This window comes from Vicugna pacos, chromosome 5, assembly GCF_048564905.1.
Source record: "Vicugna pacos chromosome 5, VicPac4, whole genome shotgun sequence".
Classification (NCBI taxonomy): domain Eukaryota; kingdom Metazoa; phylum Chordata; class Mammalia; order Artiodactyla; family Camelidae; genus Vicugna; species Vicugna pacos.
In genome coordinates this window covers 57,475,906-57,497,043 of record NC_132991.1, presented here as the reverse complement: position 1 = coordinate 57,497,043, position 21,138 = coordinate 57,475,906, and the positions used below count along the sequence as shown (strand labels likewise).

At 34.2% G+C, this 21,138-nt stretch overlaps 1 protein-coding gene across 1 annotated transcript in view; it reads right to left on the bottom strand.

Annotated features, from left to right (window-relative positions):
* The window catches only part of COL3A1 (collagen type III alpha 1 chain), a 39,263-nt gene extending 19,343 nt beyond the window's left edge, over positions 1-19,920 (bottom strand). Inside the window, exons 1-16 of the mRNA XM_006209994.4 lie at positions 19,711-19,920; positions 9,198-9,400; positions 8,891-8,941; positions 8,344-8,457; positions 6,973-7,053; positions 5,147-5,200; positions 4,906-4,959; positions 4,086-4,139; positions 3,384-3,437; positions 3,162-3,215; positions 2,452-2,505; positions 1,987-2,031; positions 1,794-1,847; positions 1,303-1,347; positions 688-741; positions 117-215 (exon numbers count right to left, since the gene is read on the bottom strand). Coding sequence (XP_006210056.1) covers positions 117-215; positions 688-741; positions 1,303-1,347; positions 1,794-1,847; positions 1,987-2,031; positions 2,452-2,505; positions 3,162-3,215; positions 3,384-3,437; positions 4,086-4,139; positions 4,906-4,959; positions 5,147-5,200; positions 6,973-7,053; positions 8,344-8,457; positions 8,891-8,941; positions 9,198-9,400; positions 19,711-19,789 — 1,149 coding nt within the window. The 5' untranslated portion in view covers positions 19,790-19,920. The remainder of the gene's footprint in view (positions 1-116; positions 216-687; positions 742-1,302; positions 1,348-1,793; positions 1,848-1,986; positions 2,032-2,451; positions 2,506-3,161; positions 3,216-3,383; positions 3,438-4,085; positions 4,140-4,905; positions 4,960-5,146; positions 5,201-6,972; positions 7,054-8,343; positions 8,458-8,890; positions 8,942-9,197; positions 9,401-19,710) is intronic.
* Positions 19,921-21,138: the final 1,218 nt, after the last annotated feature.

Below are 21,138 nucleotides of genomic sequence, written 5' to 3'. Positions count from 1 at the left end.
AGAGAACTTAGCAAGATTTTTTTCAAAAAATTGATTTTAATTGATCATTATAACATATGCTTTCATGAAATAAACGTAGCAGTATCTCCCTCTGAGCAGCCATCTTTGGTACTTACAGGAGGACCTGGAGCACCAGCATGTCCCTGAGGTCCAGGCTCTCCTCTTTGTCCAGGGGAGCCACTTGCACCAGGAGATCCGGCAGGTCCAACTTCACCCTAAGGGATAAAGTCCACAGTAGACAGGCTCCCTTGCCAGTTCTAACCTCTTATCCAGTTCACTATTCAGTCCTGTTTAAATCCATCTGCCAAACGCTGGAGTAGTATGACTAGATACTCTAACTAATGCACAGTATTGCTCATTAATCATAAAGGCAGAGAGAAATGATAATTAAGTGTATAACTGTGTTATCTCTGTTCCCAGAAAGAGACTGGGAGAAAAGACAAGACATCAGAAGAGCTCAGAATAGCTGAATGCCAGGGATAACACCCTTTTTGGAATCAAAAGTAGGACTTTAAAGATCTACGTAGATCAAAGAAATCCACTTGACTGCAAAATAATAATAATAATAATAATAATAATAATAATAATAATATAATAATAATAATAATAATTTCTAAGAAGCAATCCAATGATTTTCTGTTGTCTCCAAGACATACTTTACATCCTTCTTTAGAAATACATGTTTACCTTAGCACCAGGGGAACCAGGGAATCCTGCAGTTCCAGGGGGGCCAGGGGGACCCTAAAAATTGAATAAAATTTAAAGAGCTCTTAATCAAGTAAAGGAAAATTAACACTACTAGTAAATAATAAGTGACTATACACACAATACAGAAGACAATTATGCGTATAAAAATAGTATTTATCATTAGAGATGAATATTACGTAGAGAAACAATGTGGTAAAATAAATCTTAGAAAATTTGGATTCCTCTGTGCCCGACCACTTCTGCCATAAATTCTGTGACTTTCTACCAGTTACTTAACCTTGAACTCTCATTTATAAAATAGAGATAGCATTATTACCTATTTTGTAGGGTTCTTTTAATTATCATATCCTGTAGTGGTCCTTAACTAACACTGTAAGCACCATATGATGTTAGCAACTGACCAAGTATCAGAATTCTGTTTACAGGCTTAGTGTTTCCAGATAGTTTCTAGATTTTATTTAGTGCCACTCTGAATTAGATATTTATCGGCCATATTTAGTTCTGGGTCTACAACCCATATGATTTCAATATTCCATAATTCCATAACTTCATGTCACCTTGAAGCACATCAGAGTTGTAGAAAAAGTTACTTACTGGTTGTCCATCACTTCCTCGAGCACCATCGTTACCTCGAGACCCCTGAAAAGAGAAGTTTGTCTCAAATATCTCCTTATTTCTGAAAGGCTGGTCACAAGTAATATTTTAACTAAAAGCCTGACTCAACTGACTTGACCTTTCCTCAAGTATATTAAAATCTGCTTACTAATTGTATACTTTCAGAGTTAAATTGTTACAATTCTTATATAAACAGCAATGATCTGATGTAGCAAGATGAGATTCTGTGTTTTACAGAACTGAATGTGAATTAATGCACATGTGCCAATCTAACACTTTCAAAAATTCTCAACAGATAATAACTGTAATATACTTATTTTCTTCCCTATAATTATGGCTCAAATTTTATGGAGATGACGTTCAATGCGATTTTATAGAAAATTTCCTGCAGACTGGCACAGCCTGAAACTGACTGAGATTCTTAACTGTGATTTGGGTTGTAACTGTGTGATGTCAGTAAGAATACTCACTGCGGCTCCAGGAAGTCCTGGCCGTCCTCTCTCACCAGGAGCTCCTCTTGGACCCTATAGAGTAAGATTGAAAGTATGGTCTTACTTTAAACCAGACATACACAAGAAGAGTTGGGGAGGGAGCGAGGCAAGTTTTGGGTTAGATGGAAGTTAATAGTAAAACTGAAAATTACATGATAAGAAGCATAATTACCATGGGGCCAGGAGCTCCATTTTCACCTGGAAGGCCATTTTCACCCTAGAAACACATAAATTTGTTACCAATTTGTGTAACAGGAGAAATTTATAGTTTTTTAAGCAGCATATTGTGAAAAACCTATGGGAACCTAAGAAAAAGATTACCTTTTAACAATAATTAATTTTTTGTTAGCAATCTTATTTACTATAAATCTCAATGCTTGCATTTTAAAACCTTGAGAACTAAACAGAAGTAATCAGTATGTTACTTGGGGACACTCAGTCATTTCTAATCTAGACAGTTATCCACTTCCACTGAAGTTTTAATAGAATACCTCAATTAGTCGCTGTTATTTAGCTGCTAAAATGCAAAATTTAGCAAAATTTTAGAAAAACTTTTAAAGCCCCAAATATAAATCTTATATATAGCATAACACTTAAATGAATTTGTTGATGAAAATATGATTTTGTTATGATTTACCTTTAATCCAGGAGCACCTGTTTCACCTTTTTCTCCATTTCGTCCATCAAAGCCCTATGAAATACATAAAAGTAGTAAAAATGTTAAGATATGTTAACAATTCAGAATGGTTGAAAATGTTACATTAAATTTTTTATAACTAGCTTTTAAGCACATAGCACTATTTTCAACATGGACATGAATAATTTAAAACTTTAAAGTGCATTGAAGACTTTGAACCTTGATTTTATAGTAAAAAAATTTTGAACTCATTAGAAAGTAAAATTTAGTGCAAATAAGAAGTTCCCTTAACTGTAGTTGCAAATATCAGTTTCATAGATTTTGTTTCTATTAAGTTGATAGATTTTTGGCTCAGTTGGTTGACTCTACCTAATGTTTTGCATAAAATAAAGTCATTTGAGTCAACCTGTAAATCATACAAAGTCAATGAATAGCTCTCAATAACATATTTTCATTTTTTCTGACAGTAGTGATAAGAAACTTAAATTATTCTTTCACAAGTATTTTCCATACTTTAGAACCAGCTTTATTACTTTGTGTAAAATAATTACTTGGTTTGGTCAACAAATAAAGTTGATAGACTTAGAAAATCAAAGCAACCTGTCAGAATCAACCTTTGTGGTACACACTCAGTTGCATAATGAGATTGGGTAGGCAAATAAATATACCCAAGTGGAATACCTGATAGTCAATTTAGAAACTCCACTTACTCTGTGTCCTTTCATACCAGGGAATCCAGGTATGCCAGCTGGACCTTTGATGCCCTAAAAAATAAGAAATAAGAAAGATATTAATGAACTTTCAAATAGACTCACGATCTAGTAGTAAAATGCCTTCCAGTTTAAAGTTTAGTTTAATTTAATTACACAATAATTTTCAATCTAAGATCACTGTGATTCCTCCAACTAATTCACTGGATGCTGAAGACTTACTGGAGGGCCAGGCAGTCCTCGCTCTCCGGGTCGTCCGGGTCTTCCTGATTCCCCCTAGATGGAGAAATACGGAATGTATAGAAACTTGTGTAAGAGAAAACACGTTGTAGCCAATTAGCAAACTGATTACTTTTCATTTTCCTCACTAAGGACCCATGAAAATGGCTGGGCTAGACATATGGTTGTGAGAACAGCTTTCCTAGTAAAAGAAAAGGAGACAGCTTCTCCCACCTTGATATAAACTTATAAAAAATGCAGGCATCACTCAACACTGAAATAGTATGACCATCTCTCAATCCAATGAGAAGAATTTGCCATTGGAAGTTAAATAGGAAGGAAAGAATGGCATAATATTAATGGTGTTTTAAGTTTTCAAGTTCACTGACATCAGTTTCTTCATTACAAGAGACAGAGAGAAGAAGCTCTTCTGTAGTTAAGTGGTATATTCACTGGATGAGTCTTCTTGACAGAGTCAATGGCATATTTAGGGGTTTTGTCAGTTTAGAATTCAAAACATGGTATATGTAGCAATGCAAATACTATATAGCTATTCAAAGGTTAATATGAGCTAAAAAGTCATTAAGATATCAATAATTTCTTTAGTAAGGTTTTTCTCTTTAAGATTCTAGACTATGGGATATACTATTAAGAATATTCCAAGTTTAATTTTGCCGTATCCCCATTTAGTCATTAAAAACTTACATCTTTTCCGGCAGGACCAGATGGCCCTATAGCACCAGGAGGTCCTGGAGGGCCCTAAAAATAAGGAAATAAAAAATAAATATACTTGTAGATTTTTCTGTTACAATTTATTATATATGTGTATTCCTAAAAAAAAACTTTTAGAAAACACTGTCAATGTTTCTCATCATGAAAATGACACATTGAGTTAATATTATACTATTTTATAGCCAATTTTTACTGTTTATTAAACTTATTTTGATAAAAACTAAAAGTGTCTTGTATCTGTATCTTATACCACATTTACATTTTTATAAACCCAAATGCACTTCTACATTTTTGAGATATTGAACTTTTAAATACATAGATATTTCTAAATATTTTGACATTTTAAATTAAGCTAACTTTACCTTATTTACACAGCATATTTTCTTCGGAAACTCTTTTAGATTATGCTTATTTTTACTAAATTAGGCTTTAAAAATTATATTTCAGAAGAATAAGCATGCTGGTGAACTGAGTGATTACAGAAAAATTAAATCTATATTTAAGAGACAGAGAATTTGCATTCGCACTAGGAAGTGAACCTTTGTGGTGGCTAATTAGTCAGAGAATTCCTAGATTAAAATAGGAAGTGTCTCTAAGATATCTAAACCTTTAAAAGAGTCCAAAAGATCTTTGAAACCAGTTCAATTATCATAAAAATACACTTTATTATTTTAAAATGTGAGCATAAATTTAATCTCTACATTGTAGAGTCTTAAGGTTATGTTTCAGAAAAGGAGGGTGGTTTCTATATAGACATGTCAATTTGTTTAATAGAGATTGAATTGTTACTTACTGCAGGACCAGCTTGCCCAGGTTCACCAGGGGGACCTTGGTATCCTGGAGAACCCTAGTGGATAGAATAACATGTAAATATTTTTTAATTAACTTAATCTTCATATGATTCATTTACATCCTGAATGGTTGTTACAATTGGTATTATGCATGCTGGAATGGCTAAGTTATAGTTAGGTCTGCATTAACTTGATTCATACAATATGCATGAAGATGAAATCACCACAAATGGCTATACTTACAGGAGCACCGGGATGACCAGATACACCAGGGGGACCAGGTGGGCCGGGGGGACCCTGAAACATAAATTCAAAAGATAAGTACAAAATAAATGCATCTGAAATACACTTTATCTAGGCATCAGAGATGCCTCTGGAATGATACTGTCATCTTTAAAAATGAGAACAATATACTTCTCATTATGTGATAACTATTCATGGATATAACTAATTTTATTAGATGTAAATGAAGATCTCATCCCCAAAACTTCATTCTAAGTGAAATTCCTTCAGGGTCAATAAAAATTATTGGTAAATGTTACAAAATGTTAGCCTGAGTTTACCCAAAAGGCCATTCAGTTCCCCAAAAGGGCCTGAGATGCTTCTACATTTGGAAAAATCTACACAAAATACTATAAGAATCTTTACAATATTAAAATGATACTGGAACCAGTAGAGAAGCATCTTTTGCCTGGCAGCTAAACTCAATGTGGAGAAATATTTATCTGCATACTGTAAATCCCAGTTTCTAAAAGTAATGATGTAAATCAACCCAAAAGTTCCTAACTATATCAATGAATTGTGTTGACATAAAGGTTTACATAGGCCAACAAAAAATTACACTTAAAACCAATTGATTTGTCATTGTTCAGAAACACAGATTAAGCTAGAAAATCTTCAGTTTTGTAGCATGCTATTTATAAATACTGATAACAAATTTATAAACTACAGTTTGTTATTACATTTTCTCTTGCAACTTCTTTTCTGGAATTGTAGTGGAATTTTTAGTTTTTTGTTTGTTTTTTAGTAAAAACTGAATATCTGATCGAAAAATAGAATTCATAATGTGAATGTAGCTGAGTAACACCAAGTGTTTACATAATATAATTTTCCTTCTGGCTTCAAAAGATACCAAAAAAAAAAAATCACAGGCTCTAAAACTTCTAAGATCAATAAAATTCTCTTTTTAGAATTTATACCAGTTAAGGGTCTTTAGCTGGTCATTTAGATCTATTAGCTGAAATTTTGTTCTCTCTAGCTTTAGAAGTCACAAATATGGGGTCCAATGATTTGGGCAGCAATCCTCCATAATCCTTGGAATCCAGCTTCACGTCTCATTGACGCATACATACCTGTTTCTGGTGGTAAAATGAAAACCTTCCCTAAGGTTGGTGCTCCTAAGAGGCTGTTCTTCAACAAGGGTCATTTACTTAGGCACCATGCATTGTGGGCACGTGCCCAGATTTCAATGTTTTTTGCTATTTTCTTCTATCAAAACTCTAAGTCATTTCCGTTGAGGGAAACCCTTTGGGTACAATGTGAATGGCTATCATTTACAGTAGCTGAACTTAAAGAGAATAAACTCTGGAAATCTTCGAATTTGATATGGGGATTTGAGGTAAGATGAATTGGGATTTTGGACAGCCATCACTTGGATTGTCATCTAGAAAGCAGTGTTTCATTCATGAACAGACATTCAAAGAAGATTCTGAACAACTCAGGTGAGAAAGAGGGAAAGTGGAAGTGAAAAATAACAAAGTTTGGTTAAAATTAGGAAATATATGAGTGTGAGACCTAAGCATGAAGGCAGTGTGCCCCTGGTATGGGTGGTTGTGTAAAGAAGGAAGAAGTGGCAAAACAGGCATGAAATAAGAGGCGGTGAATCAAAAATGAGTTAGGATAGAAAGATCATGATAATCCTACCATTTCTTTTCCCAGACTTTACAAAGAATAAGCTATTTTGCACAACTCTATAATAACACCGTATTCCTAGAAGAACAACCATTCAAGAGTTAACCAAGTGGAAGGCTAAATAGTGCTCTAAAATGCTGACAAGCACTTGTACATACAGCTGGCCCGGGATAGCCTGCGAGTCCTCCTCCTGCTACTCCAGCCTTGACATCATATGACTCATACTGGGGAGAATAGTTCTGTAGCAAAGAGACCAGATAGATAAGATCATGTTGATATATAGATCATAGTTTTGTTTTGTTTTTTCAAAAGCATTTAAAAGAAATGCACACAACATATATTCACTGGTAGAAAGTTTTCTGCATGCCAGAGAGTGTGGTATGTATTATTTAATGATCTTGTTAATTCTATCTCTCTGTAACTTTAGATACTAGATATCCTACAGAGGCACTTGCTCATGCAATGCACAAATCTTATAACTAATGTTAACCCTAAATAATTTGTTCCTAGCTCTTACTAAAAATATTGTTTCTATGTGATAGCCACAGCATTAGAAACATAAGATCATAGACTAAGGCTGAAAGAGCCTTGAGGTCATATAATCTGACCTTTTCATTTTGGGCAGAAAAATGGAGATGTCAAATTACTTTCTCAACAGTTAATGATACCAGTAAAATTTATACACCTGGTTTCGGATTAATATATCTGACAGATTCACTCCAAAATGAACATCCCCATAGAAAACAAGCACAAGAACAATAGAAAGTCTCACGTGCTTATTGGATTGTTTTGGAGATTGTTTTATTTTGAATTCTAGACCTTGCAATGGATTCTGTTTGGTACCAAGATAAGAATAAGTTAGACTATAGCCTTTGCTTCCTGTTGAATTGGTTTTTGAAAAGCATTAAAATAAAAAAACCCATAGTGATTTGTATATGTGTTTTCTAATTTCTCCTAACTCCATGCAGCAGAACTTTTGTCTTATTTATTTGTTTGGTTATTTGTTTTACATGCAGAGTTAGTTGGTTACCATGCTTTTCAAGAAGAGCAGGATGTGCTCTGAAGGCTTGGCAAGAGTAGTTGCATAGGCAAATAATCCTGTTGACTTGATGTCATTAAGGAGTGTTCATAGCTCTTCAACTGCTTTTGGTCCAAACTTTCAGAGGCTTTGCCATCAAGGTTATAAGGGTAATAAGGCACAGTTGCAGCAATTCTCTAGGTTGGTTCTTTGGGGAGTTGATGGTTCATTTCTCAAACATAGTGCATATATTATATGCCTGCTGAGAAGTTGGGAAATTTTGCAAAGATATAGTAGTGATAGCATTAGATTTGGAAGGAAAAGTAGATATTTATAAAGCATTTAGAATGGTGCCTAGCACATGTAAGCACTAATAGGAATTTGTTAAATATATAAAATCAGAGAATAGACATAAGGAACCCACAGAAGTGAGATATAATATAGAATAAAGAACAGAAAATGAACCAGGTAGATTTAAAAGGAGCAATCTTTTAGTCTGAGAATTTCTCACCTGGCCAGTAGTAGGGCATGATTCACAGATTCCAGGAGGGCCGGGAGAACCAGGGGAACCTGGCTGTCCTGGAAGACCAGGATCACCATTTCTCCCAGGAATACCAGGAGGGCCCTGAAAAAAAAATCAGAGATAAAAATCAATAAAACATTGAAAAATCCTAGTGACTTAGAATCATTATCAAATGGCAGCTTCTATGCTTTATAATATATGGAATCAATATGATATACTTTCTTGGGAATCTACATTTTTACCCAAATCATCTGAATAATTTCACTATAATTTATTCCTTTGTATACTGACCTATATTTTACTTTTTCAGGCTGATAATAGGGATGAAGACATTATACAAAGTTTGGGAAATCTGAATTTTGAACTGCACAATTAATGATTCTCAGTTTGAGTTACTGTGTGTCATTATTTAAATATATGGTACTAAAGGAAACATATCAATGATGAAAGTTCAAATATGGAAAAGATATTAGAAGAAAAAAAAAGCAAACTAATCAAGGATCTAATTTCATTCCACTGCCATATGTTTACTTACTGGATCTCCCTTGGGGCCTTGAGGTCCTTGACCATTAGGAGGACGAGTGGGCTAATAAATAGAAAAAATATAGATTAAAAAAGTTACACAGCTAGAAACGACTTTCCCACGAAGTGTGTCCCAATTTCTTATCCTAAGTCACAACCAATCCCTGGTTTCATACAGGAGCATTCACCTTTTACTTGTAATAGCCATATAATTGTTTGACATTACTTTCATTTCCTTCTAGGCTCCTATGACATTGGGACTACTTATTCCTGTGTTTAAATATGAATCTTGAAGATGTACAGATTTTCTTTAAACTCACAGCTGTTGGAGGCTGTGGGCAAACTGCACAACATTCTCCAAACGGGATCTCGGGGTTGGGACAGTCTAACTCTTGGTCATCACATATTATGTCATCGCAGAGAACAGATCCTGAGTCACAGACGCATATTTGGCATGGTTCTGGCTTCCAGACATCTCTATCCGCATAGGACTGACCAAGATGGGAGCATCCTCCTTCAACAACTGGAAAACAAGACAGATGCTGTGGAGTTTTGTATAAGCAAAAAAAAAAAAAAAAAAAAAAATCCAAAAATTAAATTGCCAAGAATATCATATTCTCCCTATGTAATTTGCTAAGTAGTAAGAGATTGTTTGAAATACCAAGTGTGTTTTTTACCATCAAATTGGCACACCAAGGTCAATTTTCCTTAAGGCCAGTAAGTATCTTAATTTTGCTTACAGTAAAAATTTAACACCAATGGGAATCCCATAAGCACTTAAATATTTGCTTATTAATTTTGTGATAGAAAACAAGTTTTTCTATCCAATTGCTATTCTTTGTTTTAACTATAGGTGGGAGCATAACTACAAGATGATCTTTGTCACTAACTCTGAAGACTTTCTGGATTTTATTAACTTAGTTGAGAAATTCAGGGGAAAGCTGAGCTACTTTTGGCAGCATTAAACTCTTCCAGATTGCTGGGAAAGCCTTAACAAAGCTTATTGTATGTATTGAATATCACTGCTAGCTCTGTTGGGCATTAGTAGGTCAACATAATATGACATAATAAATTGTATATCCCATATGGATGTAAAGAGGTTTCCAAATCTTAAATATCCAAATTTGAAAAAAAATGTTTTTTTAAACAAATATTGGCAAGGAAAACATAAAAATAGTTGGGAAAAACATGAATCATGACCATGTGTATTTGTGGCTTAAAATGGTCAAAAATGTGCTGCAACCAAAATTTTAGACTTGTTTCCTAATTATATGTAAGGTACTGAAATTTCAGCAGCTATTAACAGTGAATCAGCTGAGGGATTGCCAAAACAAAACCTGGTCTCAATTCCTAAAGCATTAGCTGTGGATTGTGGTTGAATACAACTTAAGTTCCCGAGGATTACTATGAGAGCTTCCCAGGATTTGAGTAAATAAATAAGACGTTTCTAAACATCTGCAAAAAGTTTTGCAAACAACAAATCATATACTTGCTCAGTATTTGTAATTTTGTGAAACAATGAAATTTTTTCTCAGAACGAAGATTTGCAAAAATGTCTGCGGAAAGAGGCCTGCTTGGGAGGAGGCAAGTGGTTTAACTACATCTTTTGGTGTCTTGTGGCCAAGAGGCCTTTGAGAGGGTCCTGAGATTTTTCCATCTGGGTATTACATACAGCTGCGAAGGTCACCTTTTCAAGTTCCCCTTTTTATATCCTCTTCACATCTGAAGTTATGCTAAATATTTTGGGTTTAGAGGTTTAGCTGATCCAGTAAAAGTTCACTCAAAAAGGAGAATTTTAGAACCAATGGACTCTACAGTATCCCTCCAGTCCTCATTTCCATTTCTGTGTGCAGATACAACTTTAATGATACGGTTCCACACCCTTGATGGATTCAAGAAGTTTAAAAGTTCATTTTTACTTGTTACAACTACTCAGTGTGGCTTACAGCTAATGAAAGAAATCATGGTTGTTTCCCTGCAATTTTAAGTAGACAGAAAGAATCTGTTTATTTTAAGAAGTTATTTTAGGTCCTCCTCCATGTTTGAGACAGATGAGAACATTGGAAAGAAACATCGTCTAAGCTTTTAAAGGAGAATTCCTTTATACTTCGTGAACATAAAAGCTGAATGCCAACATGCTTACATAATGAGAATGAAGGAGGCCTATTTAAACGGTGTTTTGAAAGGTATGCTTAAGAGAAGAGCACCCTTTTTCATATTATTATGAACAGTAATAATATAAGAGGGTCTAGGCACTAAACTTATTATTCTCTAGGCACAACTGACATCTTATATTTAGGAACTAATTTCACTGGTTTTCAGAAAACGTCTGAAAGTTTTCATGAGATGGAAGATTGTTTAATAAAATTGCATGAAATCCACTCTTCAATCTTTACATTGGCTCCCTTTTCTTAAAATGAACCATTTTAAAACTTCCTTGAAATTAACCCTATATGAAATGTTTCAACAGATTAGTTTTAGCTCAGGATTTTCCCATTAATAAGGTAGATCTCAGGCTTCTCAGCTTCCTTGAAAATATCACTAGTGTACAGAATGTGGACTGTAGGTAATAATACTGTATTGCATGCTTGAAAGTTACTAACAGAGTAGATCTTAAGTGCTTTCACCGCCACCACCCGCCTCAACACACACACAAAGGTAACTGTGAGGTGCTGGATGTATTAATTTGATTGTAGCAATCATTTCACAATGTATGTGCATATCAAATCATCACGTTGTACACTTTAAATACATACAATTTTATTTGTCAATTATACTTCAATAAAGCTGGGGGGGAAGCAAATGATACTATTAGTTTATACTAATGATTCTTTTAACTCTTTGTCTCTGGATCAAGAATATCTTTCTAGGGGGAAGGTATAGCTCAGCGGCAGAGTACGTACTTAGCATGCATGAGGTCCTGGATTCAATCCCCAGTACCTCCATTAAAAAACTAAATAAGTAAAATAAATAAATAAATGTAATTACCCCCTAAAGAATATCTTTCTATATTTAATGTAGGACATATTTTATACAAATTAGCTCTTGAATACTGATGGCATATTAAAGACAAATGATGATAACTGTTAAAGCCAGGATCAAGCATCTCATATTTTAATTATCTCTTTTCCTATGTTCTTAATCTGCCTTAAAATTAACATAATTTTTCCCTTGTGTATTCATCTCCCTATGTTCATGTTCATTGAAGGTATCATCATAAGCTAGAAATACAGTATTTTCCATTTGGCCTTCAAACTGTTAAACAAGTGAGCATAATATTGACTTATTAAAACTGTAAGTAAGTTTGTTAAAATTGGGTTAAACCCAATGTTATATAAATGAAAATTATTTAGACTTTTGTTGCCAAATTTTTTTAGAAACCATGTGTGTTATGCTTTTTGAAACATGGAGGGCTTAGTATAAAGGTTGAGTTATTTTAGTGTACCATTTTTTATTTTTATTTTTTTTACAATGATGTTGTTCTAAGTACAAGAGGAAAGTTGGAATGGTTGGAAAGTAAGAAGTAAGGCAGTTTTGTTGATTGCCATAACTCATTTCACATCCTTTTGAAAGAAATTTGGCTGTCCTGAAATATCAGTTCCTGTAGAAACTTGTAGCTGAAAGTCAAGACTTTTCTCTGCTGCTCTACCTCGCCACCCTTGTTAAAAGTATAGGGAGTTTTATGGAGTTTCCTCTAATTTTTAGTTTTGTGCATGACAAAATATGGTTGGCAATATGTTCTCTTGGAAGCTAAACTCTTACACAGATGTCTTGTGGTCCTCAATTTTCATCCCACAGCCTAGATATACCTGGGAAAAATCATGGCAGAATAAGGAAAAAAATGTTTTGTTTCTAGGAGGAATAAAATGCTCTAGTTAACCACTTGCAGCATTTAGAAATAAAACAGAAAATGGAATTCAGAAGCAATAGTTATCCTATATTATTCTCTTCTTTTTTTAGGTATCTCAATTCAGAGCAGCTTTGATTAAAAAAATAACTTAAATACTTTTGGAAAAATGTTAAATAAAAAACAAATAACCTCATGTTTACTCCTGGACAAGTAATAGATTTCCAATTTCTTCCTGTATTGTTATTGCTTGACCTAAGTCTCCCTGTACCAATTTGTAATTAATTTTAAACTCCACCTCATGTCACTTCCTGTTTCTGTTCCTTAGTATAAAGAATAGTCCTGAAAATAAATTTATTGGTGGTCATACAAGCAATGTATTAGGCTAAATCATCTCCTGGTTTTATAACTGGGTTCTAAATTATAAAACAAAATGAAGCTAGTATATGACATAATTCACTCTTTTATTTCCTAGCTTTCTGTTTTGGAACTTTAGAGAAAAATAAAACCAAGGAACCTAATCTAACGTTTTTAGATGTTCTTATAAGCTTTCCTTTTTGCTGTCTTGGATTCTACTCTTCAGTGTTCATTTATGCTGATTTGATAGATTTGCACTCTTGTGACTAAAAAATAATGCAAGTTATGTTTGTCTTAATTCCATTTTTGGTGTAAAAATAATAGGCCCTAAAACATTCAATCAAATTGTTAGTTTAGCTTGAGTGACAAGTTTAATTTTTTTCTCTTCTTTTCTTACTGACTCCTCCTCATAGAAAAGGTGCTCTTTAATCTGCAAATCTAAAAATAATAGATGTGATGTGCAAATTATCATAATATCATTTTCCTGTTACTGTGGAAAGTCAAATATTTCGCAAGTGTGAGTAAAGGAAGTTCATATAGTTTCCAAATGAAATATGTTTGGCTTTTAAGTGATTTTAATGTTTGGAGAGCATACATTTTTATTAAATATGTTTCTGCTGCTCATATGTTAATCAGAATATCTTAAAATATGTTAGATGAATTAACAAAAAGAACTGAAGGACATATTTATAGACCTAAATGGATGGATAGTTTCAATTTTAAAATGTTGTTTTGCTTATACTTGTCCCCACCAAACAAAAAAACCCCCCAAAAAACTCCAAAAATTTTATGAATTATCATTTCTAGGGGTTTCCTTATTTTATTCTCTATAGACATATGACTTTATGTCTCCAATTAGAAATTTTCTTTTAAGGTGATTAATATTTTGTCCTGTGAAAAGTAAAAATTATTAGAGAATTAGAATGAAAAGTATCATATATCTACAATCAGCAGCTGCATTGTAATATAATCTGATTCATGACAAATTATGGGAATACTGAGGAAAATATATTCTACTGGTATAACTGTAGTTGGCAAACATCCTTAAACTTTACATTTTTACAAAATGTTAGATCTTACTTTCCTTATCAATAAATAAATCATTAAGTATTTTAGTTTCTTCCTTATAGTAATTTTACTTAACAGTGTTAATACCAGGTATTTAGTTAATAAAATTAATACCAGTCAGTTTGTAATCTGTATCTCCTATGCTGTAGGCACTGTTCTGAGTGCCTGCAGTTCTGTTTAACTTGATCTTCCCACGAGGTGAGTGCTGTCATAACCCTCACTTGATAGATGAGGAGTCTGAGACAGAGACATTAAGTGATTTTTCCCAAGATTGTATGATAAGGGGTAAAGCTAAGATCTGAACCTAGGAAAGCAGTCTCTAGATTTGATGCTCTCAACTACTGCACTCTCTTCTCTTTCTGCAGTTTCAAGGACAGGGTAGAACTAAAGAAGTCAACTTCAAAGCTCTGCCCCTTTATGGTTTCTTAGTCCTGCAAGCTTAAAATCAGAATCTAAAAGGTAGGGTTTTTTTTCAAAGGAATAACATTTTTCTACAGACCATCTTTTCTGTCTACCCTCAAAACAAGAAGATAACATCTGGAGTTGAATTCTGTTGTTTATTTTCTCCTGACCTTAACGAAAAGGAGTTTTATCTCCAAGACCACCCTAATGACATCCAGACCACCAACAGGATTAACTGTGATGGGAATTTAGCACATGTTTTACTAGATACAGAGAAGCAGAATCCTAATGGCAGCGACAGCAAACAGATAAGGCCCATGTAGCCAGTGCAAAAAACATCCTTAGGGTGTCTCACTAAAGATGCTCACTTTCAGAAAATATAGTTACGAAATGATTCATATTAATGAACCTCTAACTACATTAAAAGGTTCCCTTCTAAATTTGAACAATACGAACATACTAGGCAGCTCCAGAAAGTGTCTCTGATTTTAATTAACTTGCTAAACCCAGTTCCTCTTTGCTGTCCTCTGCACAACACACTCTATAGAAAACAAACAAACTTATTTCAGAAAAATAAGTGCCCTTTTGCTGAAGCACTAATTACTTCATGTGAGTTTTCAAAGCAAATTTAACTTTTAATAGGTTCTGGACCCCTTGTCTTCAATTTTTACATCTTTGGGGCATTTTAATTTTTGTGCTTATCTTTGAACTTTTCATTTTGTTCACCAAGACTACATTTTAAACAGCAGTTCTTGACCTCAGTCATGGAAAATACAAGGGTTTTATTAGTTAATCTGAAAGGAATCCATTTCTGCTGTGTTTTCATTAGGCACAGACAGAAATTCTAGTGGTTAATGTAACTCCCCAAACTGCAGTTAACAAATGATTTGTGTAAGAATTGCTATCTCACTTTTTCCGTTGTCATCTTGACATGAAACAGGCAAAGTTTCCCCTTTGAAAACTCCAGATATTTTTACACCATAACCCCTCCTTTTTTTCTCTCTCTCTTTTTTCTTTTGAGTGTGGAAAATGGCATGGACCTTTTTTCTAGGGAAAACTGTTTTACAAGAAACAGCCCACTGAGATGTTTCCAGAAAGTTACTGTAGACCTGGAAACTTTACAAATGTTCTTCATGTCCAGCAAAGGCAATAACATCTTTTATCTTTAAAACTTTAACTCTTAAGCAATCCACTTTAATCACTTCAAGGTGGTGACATCATTTGATGTTACAAAACGGAAGAACTGAGCTACATAATCTTTGGAACTGTGTGCTGGAGTCATCCACATTGGAAACCATGGGGTTTCAGTAGATGGCACTCTTCTCCCTGAGTGACTACCCAAGGTCTGGCACGCAACTCTGGGTGTGGAACACGGGGCTTGGTGAGGGCTTTTAGTCTCAACGCTACTCCTGGAAAACTTACATCCAATGGTAATTGTTCTTGATTTTTAAAAATCAGTCTGTAGGTAAGCCATCAACCCATGAATCTGAATTAGTTAAAAGCGCACAATCATGGTCTCTCCTCCTTTCCCAGAAGGGTTGCTGTGGCTTTGCTGTTTTTCTCTTACAAGACGGAGATGTTTACTCTCAGACTTTAATTGGCATATCCTAGTTACATATAGATAGACAGGCCTTGAGATCATCTGATGTTGAATACTATAGAGGTGGGTAGGAAATCCAAAGTATCATGAATGAAAAACACAAAATTTTGTATCAGTACTTTATTTACTTGGAATTTATATTATTACAGAACTGAAGATAATTTCTGGTTAAGTGACAAAAAAGCTTCCTACTTTAAAAGTAGATTTACCAATTCAAAGTGTTAAACAGAAAAAAACTATCTTTTTTTTTAACTCTAGAAATATATTAGCTTATATGTTTTCTAGGACAATATACGATTTTTTAGTATCTCCTATCAATGACAGCTACAAAAATAAGAAAATTCAGATATTCTGGATTTAATGTATATTTTGTATTCTCTAATTACCTAAGACTCAACAAATTTTGGTTCCTTGTTGTGTAATATCAGCTAAAGCCCTGAATCTGTGTTAGATGCCTGACACTTAAATATGTGAGCAATTATGCCTCCTTTCCTCTTAAAAGTATAATTGTTTCTAGTGATTTTGTGCTTTTTTTTCATTAGTTTGGTATACTTCATTTTAGGGGCAACACAATCTGGAAAACTTGAATGTTGTTTGATCAGTTACAAATTCCTTCTTAAAACATAATAACCTGTAATAAGGAACTGATTCTCTCAATCCATTTATGGTGGACTTTAATTTTAAAATAATTAAAGGCCTACAGTTCATTATCATAGTGGAATTATCAGAGTAATAAAATATAACCTCAAATATTAGAATAATTTTAATTAAAATAAAATTTATCTCCTTGCCCTGATGAAGCAATGTTGTTTAATAATATCTTTAAGAATCTTAATCTATCTAATAGGGAGAGACCAAAATACTTATGTCAAGTATTCTACAAAAATCAGAAATGACAAATATTAAAAAAATAATTATATAATTATATATATGTATAGTTATATATGAAATTTTGAATATGGCCATAACATTGAAGCCCATTTCCAAAGTCTTAGAATATTGTTACTATGTGTTTGTGTGTGAGGGTGTGTGTTTGACATTATTTTACCAGTAATATACATATTTTCTTAGGAAAGTAGAGTTTAATATTTGACATTCATACATGTGATATTTTTAAATCTCATGATAAAATACGGAATCCAGCTGGGTAACATTTTTGTTGGCATTGATTATGCAAATGTAAGTGTCTGTTAGCCACTAGGTGGCGAGTCTTTGTGCTTAAAATTTGGCATGTTTATAATCTACAGGAAATATAAAACAGACCATATTTCTCCATTGGTGGAATAAAATACATGAATTAAATAGAACTTTCACAAGATTTGTAAAACGGTCAAAATTCTTTGTGAGGACATGTTTTATGCTCCAGAAAATTTGTGTGACTAGACTAGAAGTTAGTGTTCATTAGTGCTGTTCTGTTTCTCTCTGGGAACCTCAGGGCATTTATAAGAAACCCAGAACTATATATGACTATTCTCAATTTGCTGTATATTTGACCACCTCCTATAACTTCCCCAAAGATAATCTACTAGCAAGATTTTTTCTTCTTTTTTGGTAAAACCTACAGGGAACATAAATTGTATTATCTTAAAAAGCTTAAACTTTTTTTTGTCCACGACAAAAGCAGTAAGCTGCTTCTTTTGAGCCTAAAAACATGCAAATATATCAGGAAAATGTTATTGTTATTTATTTTAATCTGCAGCTAAAGAGAAAAGGGAAGATAAAAAGAATCTATGTGATATAAAGATCCTGTAAATATCAAACCCTTTTTTTTTCCCTTTAGAGTGGAGTGGAGAAGAAAAATAGCCATAATGATTATGAAAAATTGGAACCACCAGGCAATTACAAATATTTTGTCACTCTTTTGAACTCAACACCAAAGGTTTGTACTTTTTCCAATAAATGGGAACTTTGTGATTTTTTTTCCCCCAGACATTAGGAGAATTTAAGAGCTTTAAAAATGGTAAAAATCTTTCTTGAGGTGGGGGTGTAGCAGAAGTCATTTGGTATCCTAGTCAAGGACTGGGATTTGTAGCATCTTCTGGGAGAATAGAATGGGGAGGGGGAGAGGAGAGGGACAGAGAGGAAGGAAGATTGAGAATTTAAGGGGAGGAAAGAGGGAGGATGCAGGAGGAGGGAAGAAAGAAAAGAGATGGAGGCAGTGGGGGGACACTTGGGCATGAGGGAGGGGTGATGGAGGAAGGGGAAAGGGAGGAGGAGAGATGAGGAGAGATGGCCTTGCCTAGGAAGGGGGTGGGGTGACGAGTGGAGGGAGAAAAGGGGGAGGAAGTCCAGAAGAGATAAGAAGGTGGAGAAAGGAGGGGAGAAGGGGACTGAGGAGGAGAGGAAGTGAAGGGAACAAGGCAGATGGGTGTTTCTTTTCTTTTGTGGCCATAGGCTGAACAGAACTGAAGAAATGTCCCTGGGAGTTCCCCCCCACTTACATATTTGACCTGTGAGGACATTAAAGATACTTAATATTAAAACCGAAAAACTACTTTCAGACACTGCATTTGCCAAAACTATACATTTAAAAGTAAACTTTTTTATTATGCGCAAATAGAAATTGATGTGTCACGATTTCTTCTAGCTTCTTCAAATTTAGCCTTTAAATATTTATTTCTATGAAAGCTTTAATTCCTGTATGCTCAATATTTTCACGACGATGAGAAACATATGAATGAACAGAAATCTTTTCACACAATCAAGTAATGAAACAAAAAGGGTTTTGAGGAAACTGGAAGATAAAAACCATTGTTTGCACTTATTAGAAAAATACCACAAATCAACTTTTGGAAGTCAGTACTAGTAGCTTTACCCTGTTTGCAGAAAAGTCAAGCATTCCTATTGAAAATGTTTTAATAAATATACTCTTTATTAATGTAAATGCAGTTAAAATGTGGAACATGCAGAAAACACTCAACCCTTAACAATCAATTTTTAGGAAATAAGTGTTAATCCACCATGTAAGTGCTTGAAACACAATAAAAATAGGAATGATGAAACATTTTTACAGTTTGAACCCTTGTTACCTTGTTGCCGTTTTACAGAAATATATTCAGTGATTCTAGTAACATGTAGTATTATTCTTTTAGACTATTCTTAATGCATGCTAGTTTTTAAATGCATTATCTTACTGGGTAAACAATGCTTACTTAATACTCTACCCTGACAAAGAATCCAGCTTACAAAGGAGAGCATAAAAGTCTTACAAGAGACCAATAACTTCCAGACCTCCCAGGGAAGCATTCCAAGATGTTAACAATCCAGGAGGGAAACTTTTAAAAGCTATTTTAAAAGTTTCCAGTGCCGTTAACATGAAAACAAGTTAGCGCAAGAACATCTTTATCCTAAGCAAGCAGAGAACTTTAAAATACAAAAATGACAATATTCTCTTTAAGCAAATGTGAAAAAGCAGCATTCTGGTCATTTCTACATTTTACAACCGGGAGCTTCCAGAGGAAATCAGCTTTTAGGAGACGGATTAACCTTTTCTACCTCTTTGTAAGGAGAAGTAAAGACACAAACCCCATAAAGTTTCTTGAAATCAGTACCTACTCACCTTCCTGTTGTGCCAAAATAACAGTGGGATGAAGCAGAGCAAAAAGTAACCAGGTCCCCTTTTGCACAAAGCTCATCATGTCTAAATATCAGACATGAGACTCTTTGTGCAAAAAGGAGAAAAGAAAAGCAGTTCAAAGTAGCACCATCGGTTGTTCCCTGCCCTTCAGCACCGGGCCCGTCATAAAACTCAGCCACTGAGATTCCTGTGCTTTGGCCTTAAATAGGAAAAATTTGGCTTCCCTCACTTTCCAGCCCCTTTCTGAAATATGAGAGCAGCACCCATCCCCTTAGCAGTAAAAGAAATGATTAATATGTCTTTTTTCCCTTATGGAAGACACAACCCACAAAGTAAGAAAAACAGCACATCTGGAGCTTGTGTGCATCTGTTTATGTATAAGTTTGTTACACACTTTAGTCATATGTATGTTTGTATAACTCCAGAATACACATGAAAATGCCCTGCCTGGTGTTGTAATAAAGCATTAGACGTATGGATTTTTTAAAATCTCCCCTTATAACATTAGCGACTGCATAATTTTGAGAAATTGCTTGATGCCCTTTTCTTGGGCATGACTAATTTGCAAATCTGATCTTCCTAGAAGTTTTTTTCTCTTGGGATTTTGCCAGAATCCACCCTAACTCAATTTAAATAGGGAGCTGTAAAAGATTAACTGAAAGAAAAGCCCCTGTCCCTTTCATTCATCCAACCCCCCTGGGTCTTGGAAGTTCAGTTTTAGGCACATGTCAAAAGACTAAGCGTCTAAGGTATGTTTGAGTGACACCTTGAAAGTCAGATGCTTGTCTGTAACTCTTTCTATTTCTCACAAGTGTCTTTACCAGTGAAAGAGCAATTCCTTGTGAGATTTCAAATTTTATGCTGCTTGTGAAAGATGAAATGGATTTTTCTAGGGCAAAATTTAGCCTTTTCAGTTCTTGACTTTGTAAGAAACAGAAAGAGAAAGAGCTTATTGCATGGAATATCAAAAGAGTACCAGAAGTTCTCATTTTATCTGGATTGGTATAAATATTAGTATAAATATTTCTAAATTTAGACTTTCATATGTATAATTACCAGACCACATTCACATAGCTTTTCAATGTATTTCTGGATCTAAGGAGTAATTTCCGGGTCATATTTGAAAGAGATGCCCATGCCATTTATCGGTCTTTGATATCTCTTTGCAAGAAAAATATGCTTGTCCACAACAGTAAGTTATTTCTAGTAATCAAGAGATTTCTTTACACCCTCATCATCAATCCAGAGTTCCTTTATTCATCTCTGCATTCTCCTTGAGTTATTAATTCTAATCAAGGTCAACAGCATTTACTTCATTTTTTTTCATGTCAACTTAACCACGCTCCTCTCCATGCATATATGTGTTCATAAAATTTCCCTCAACTGCCCCCAATTCATGGAAGTCACTTC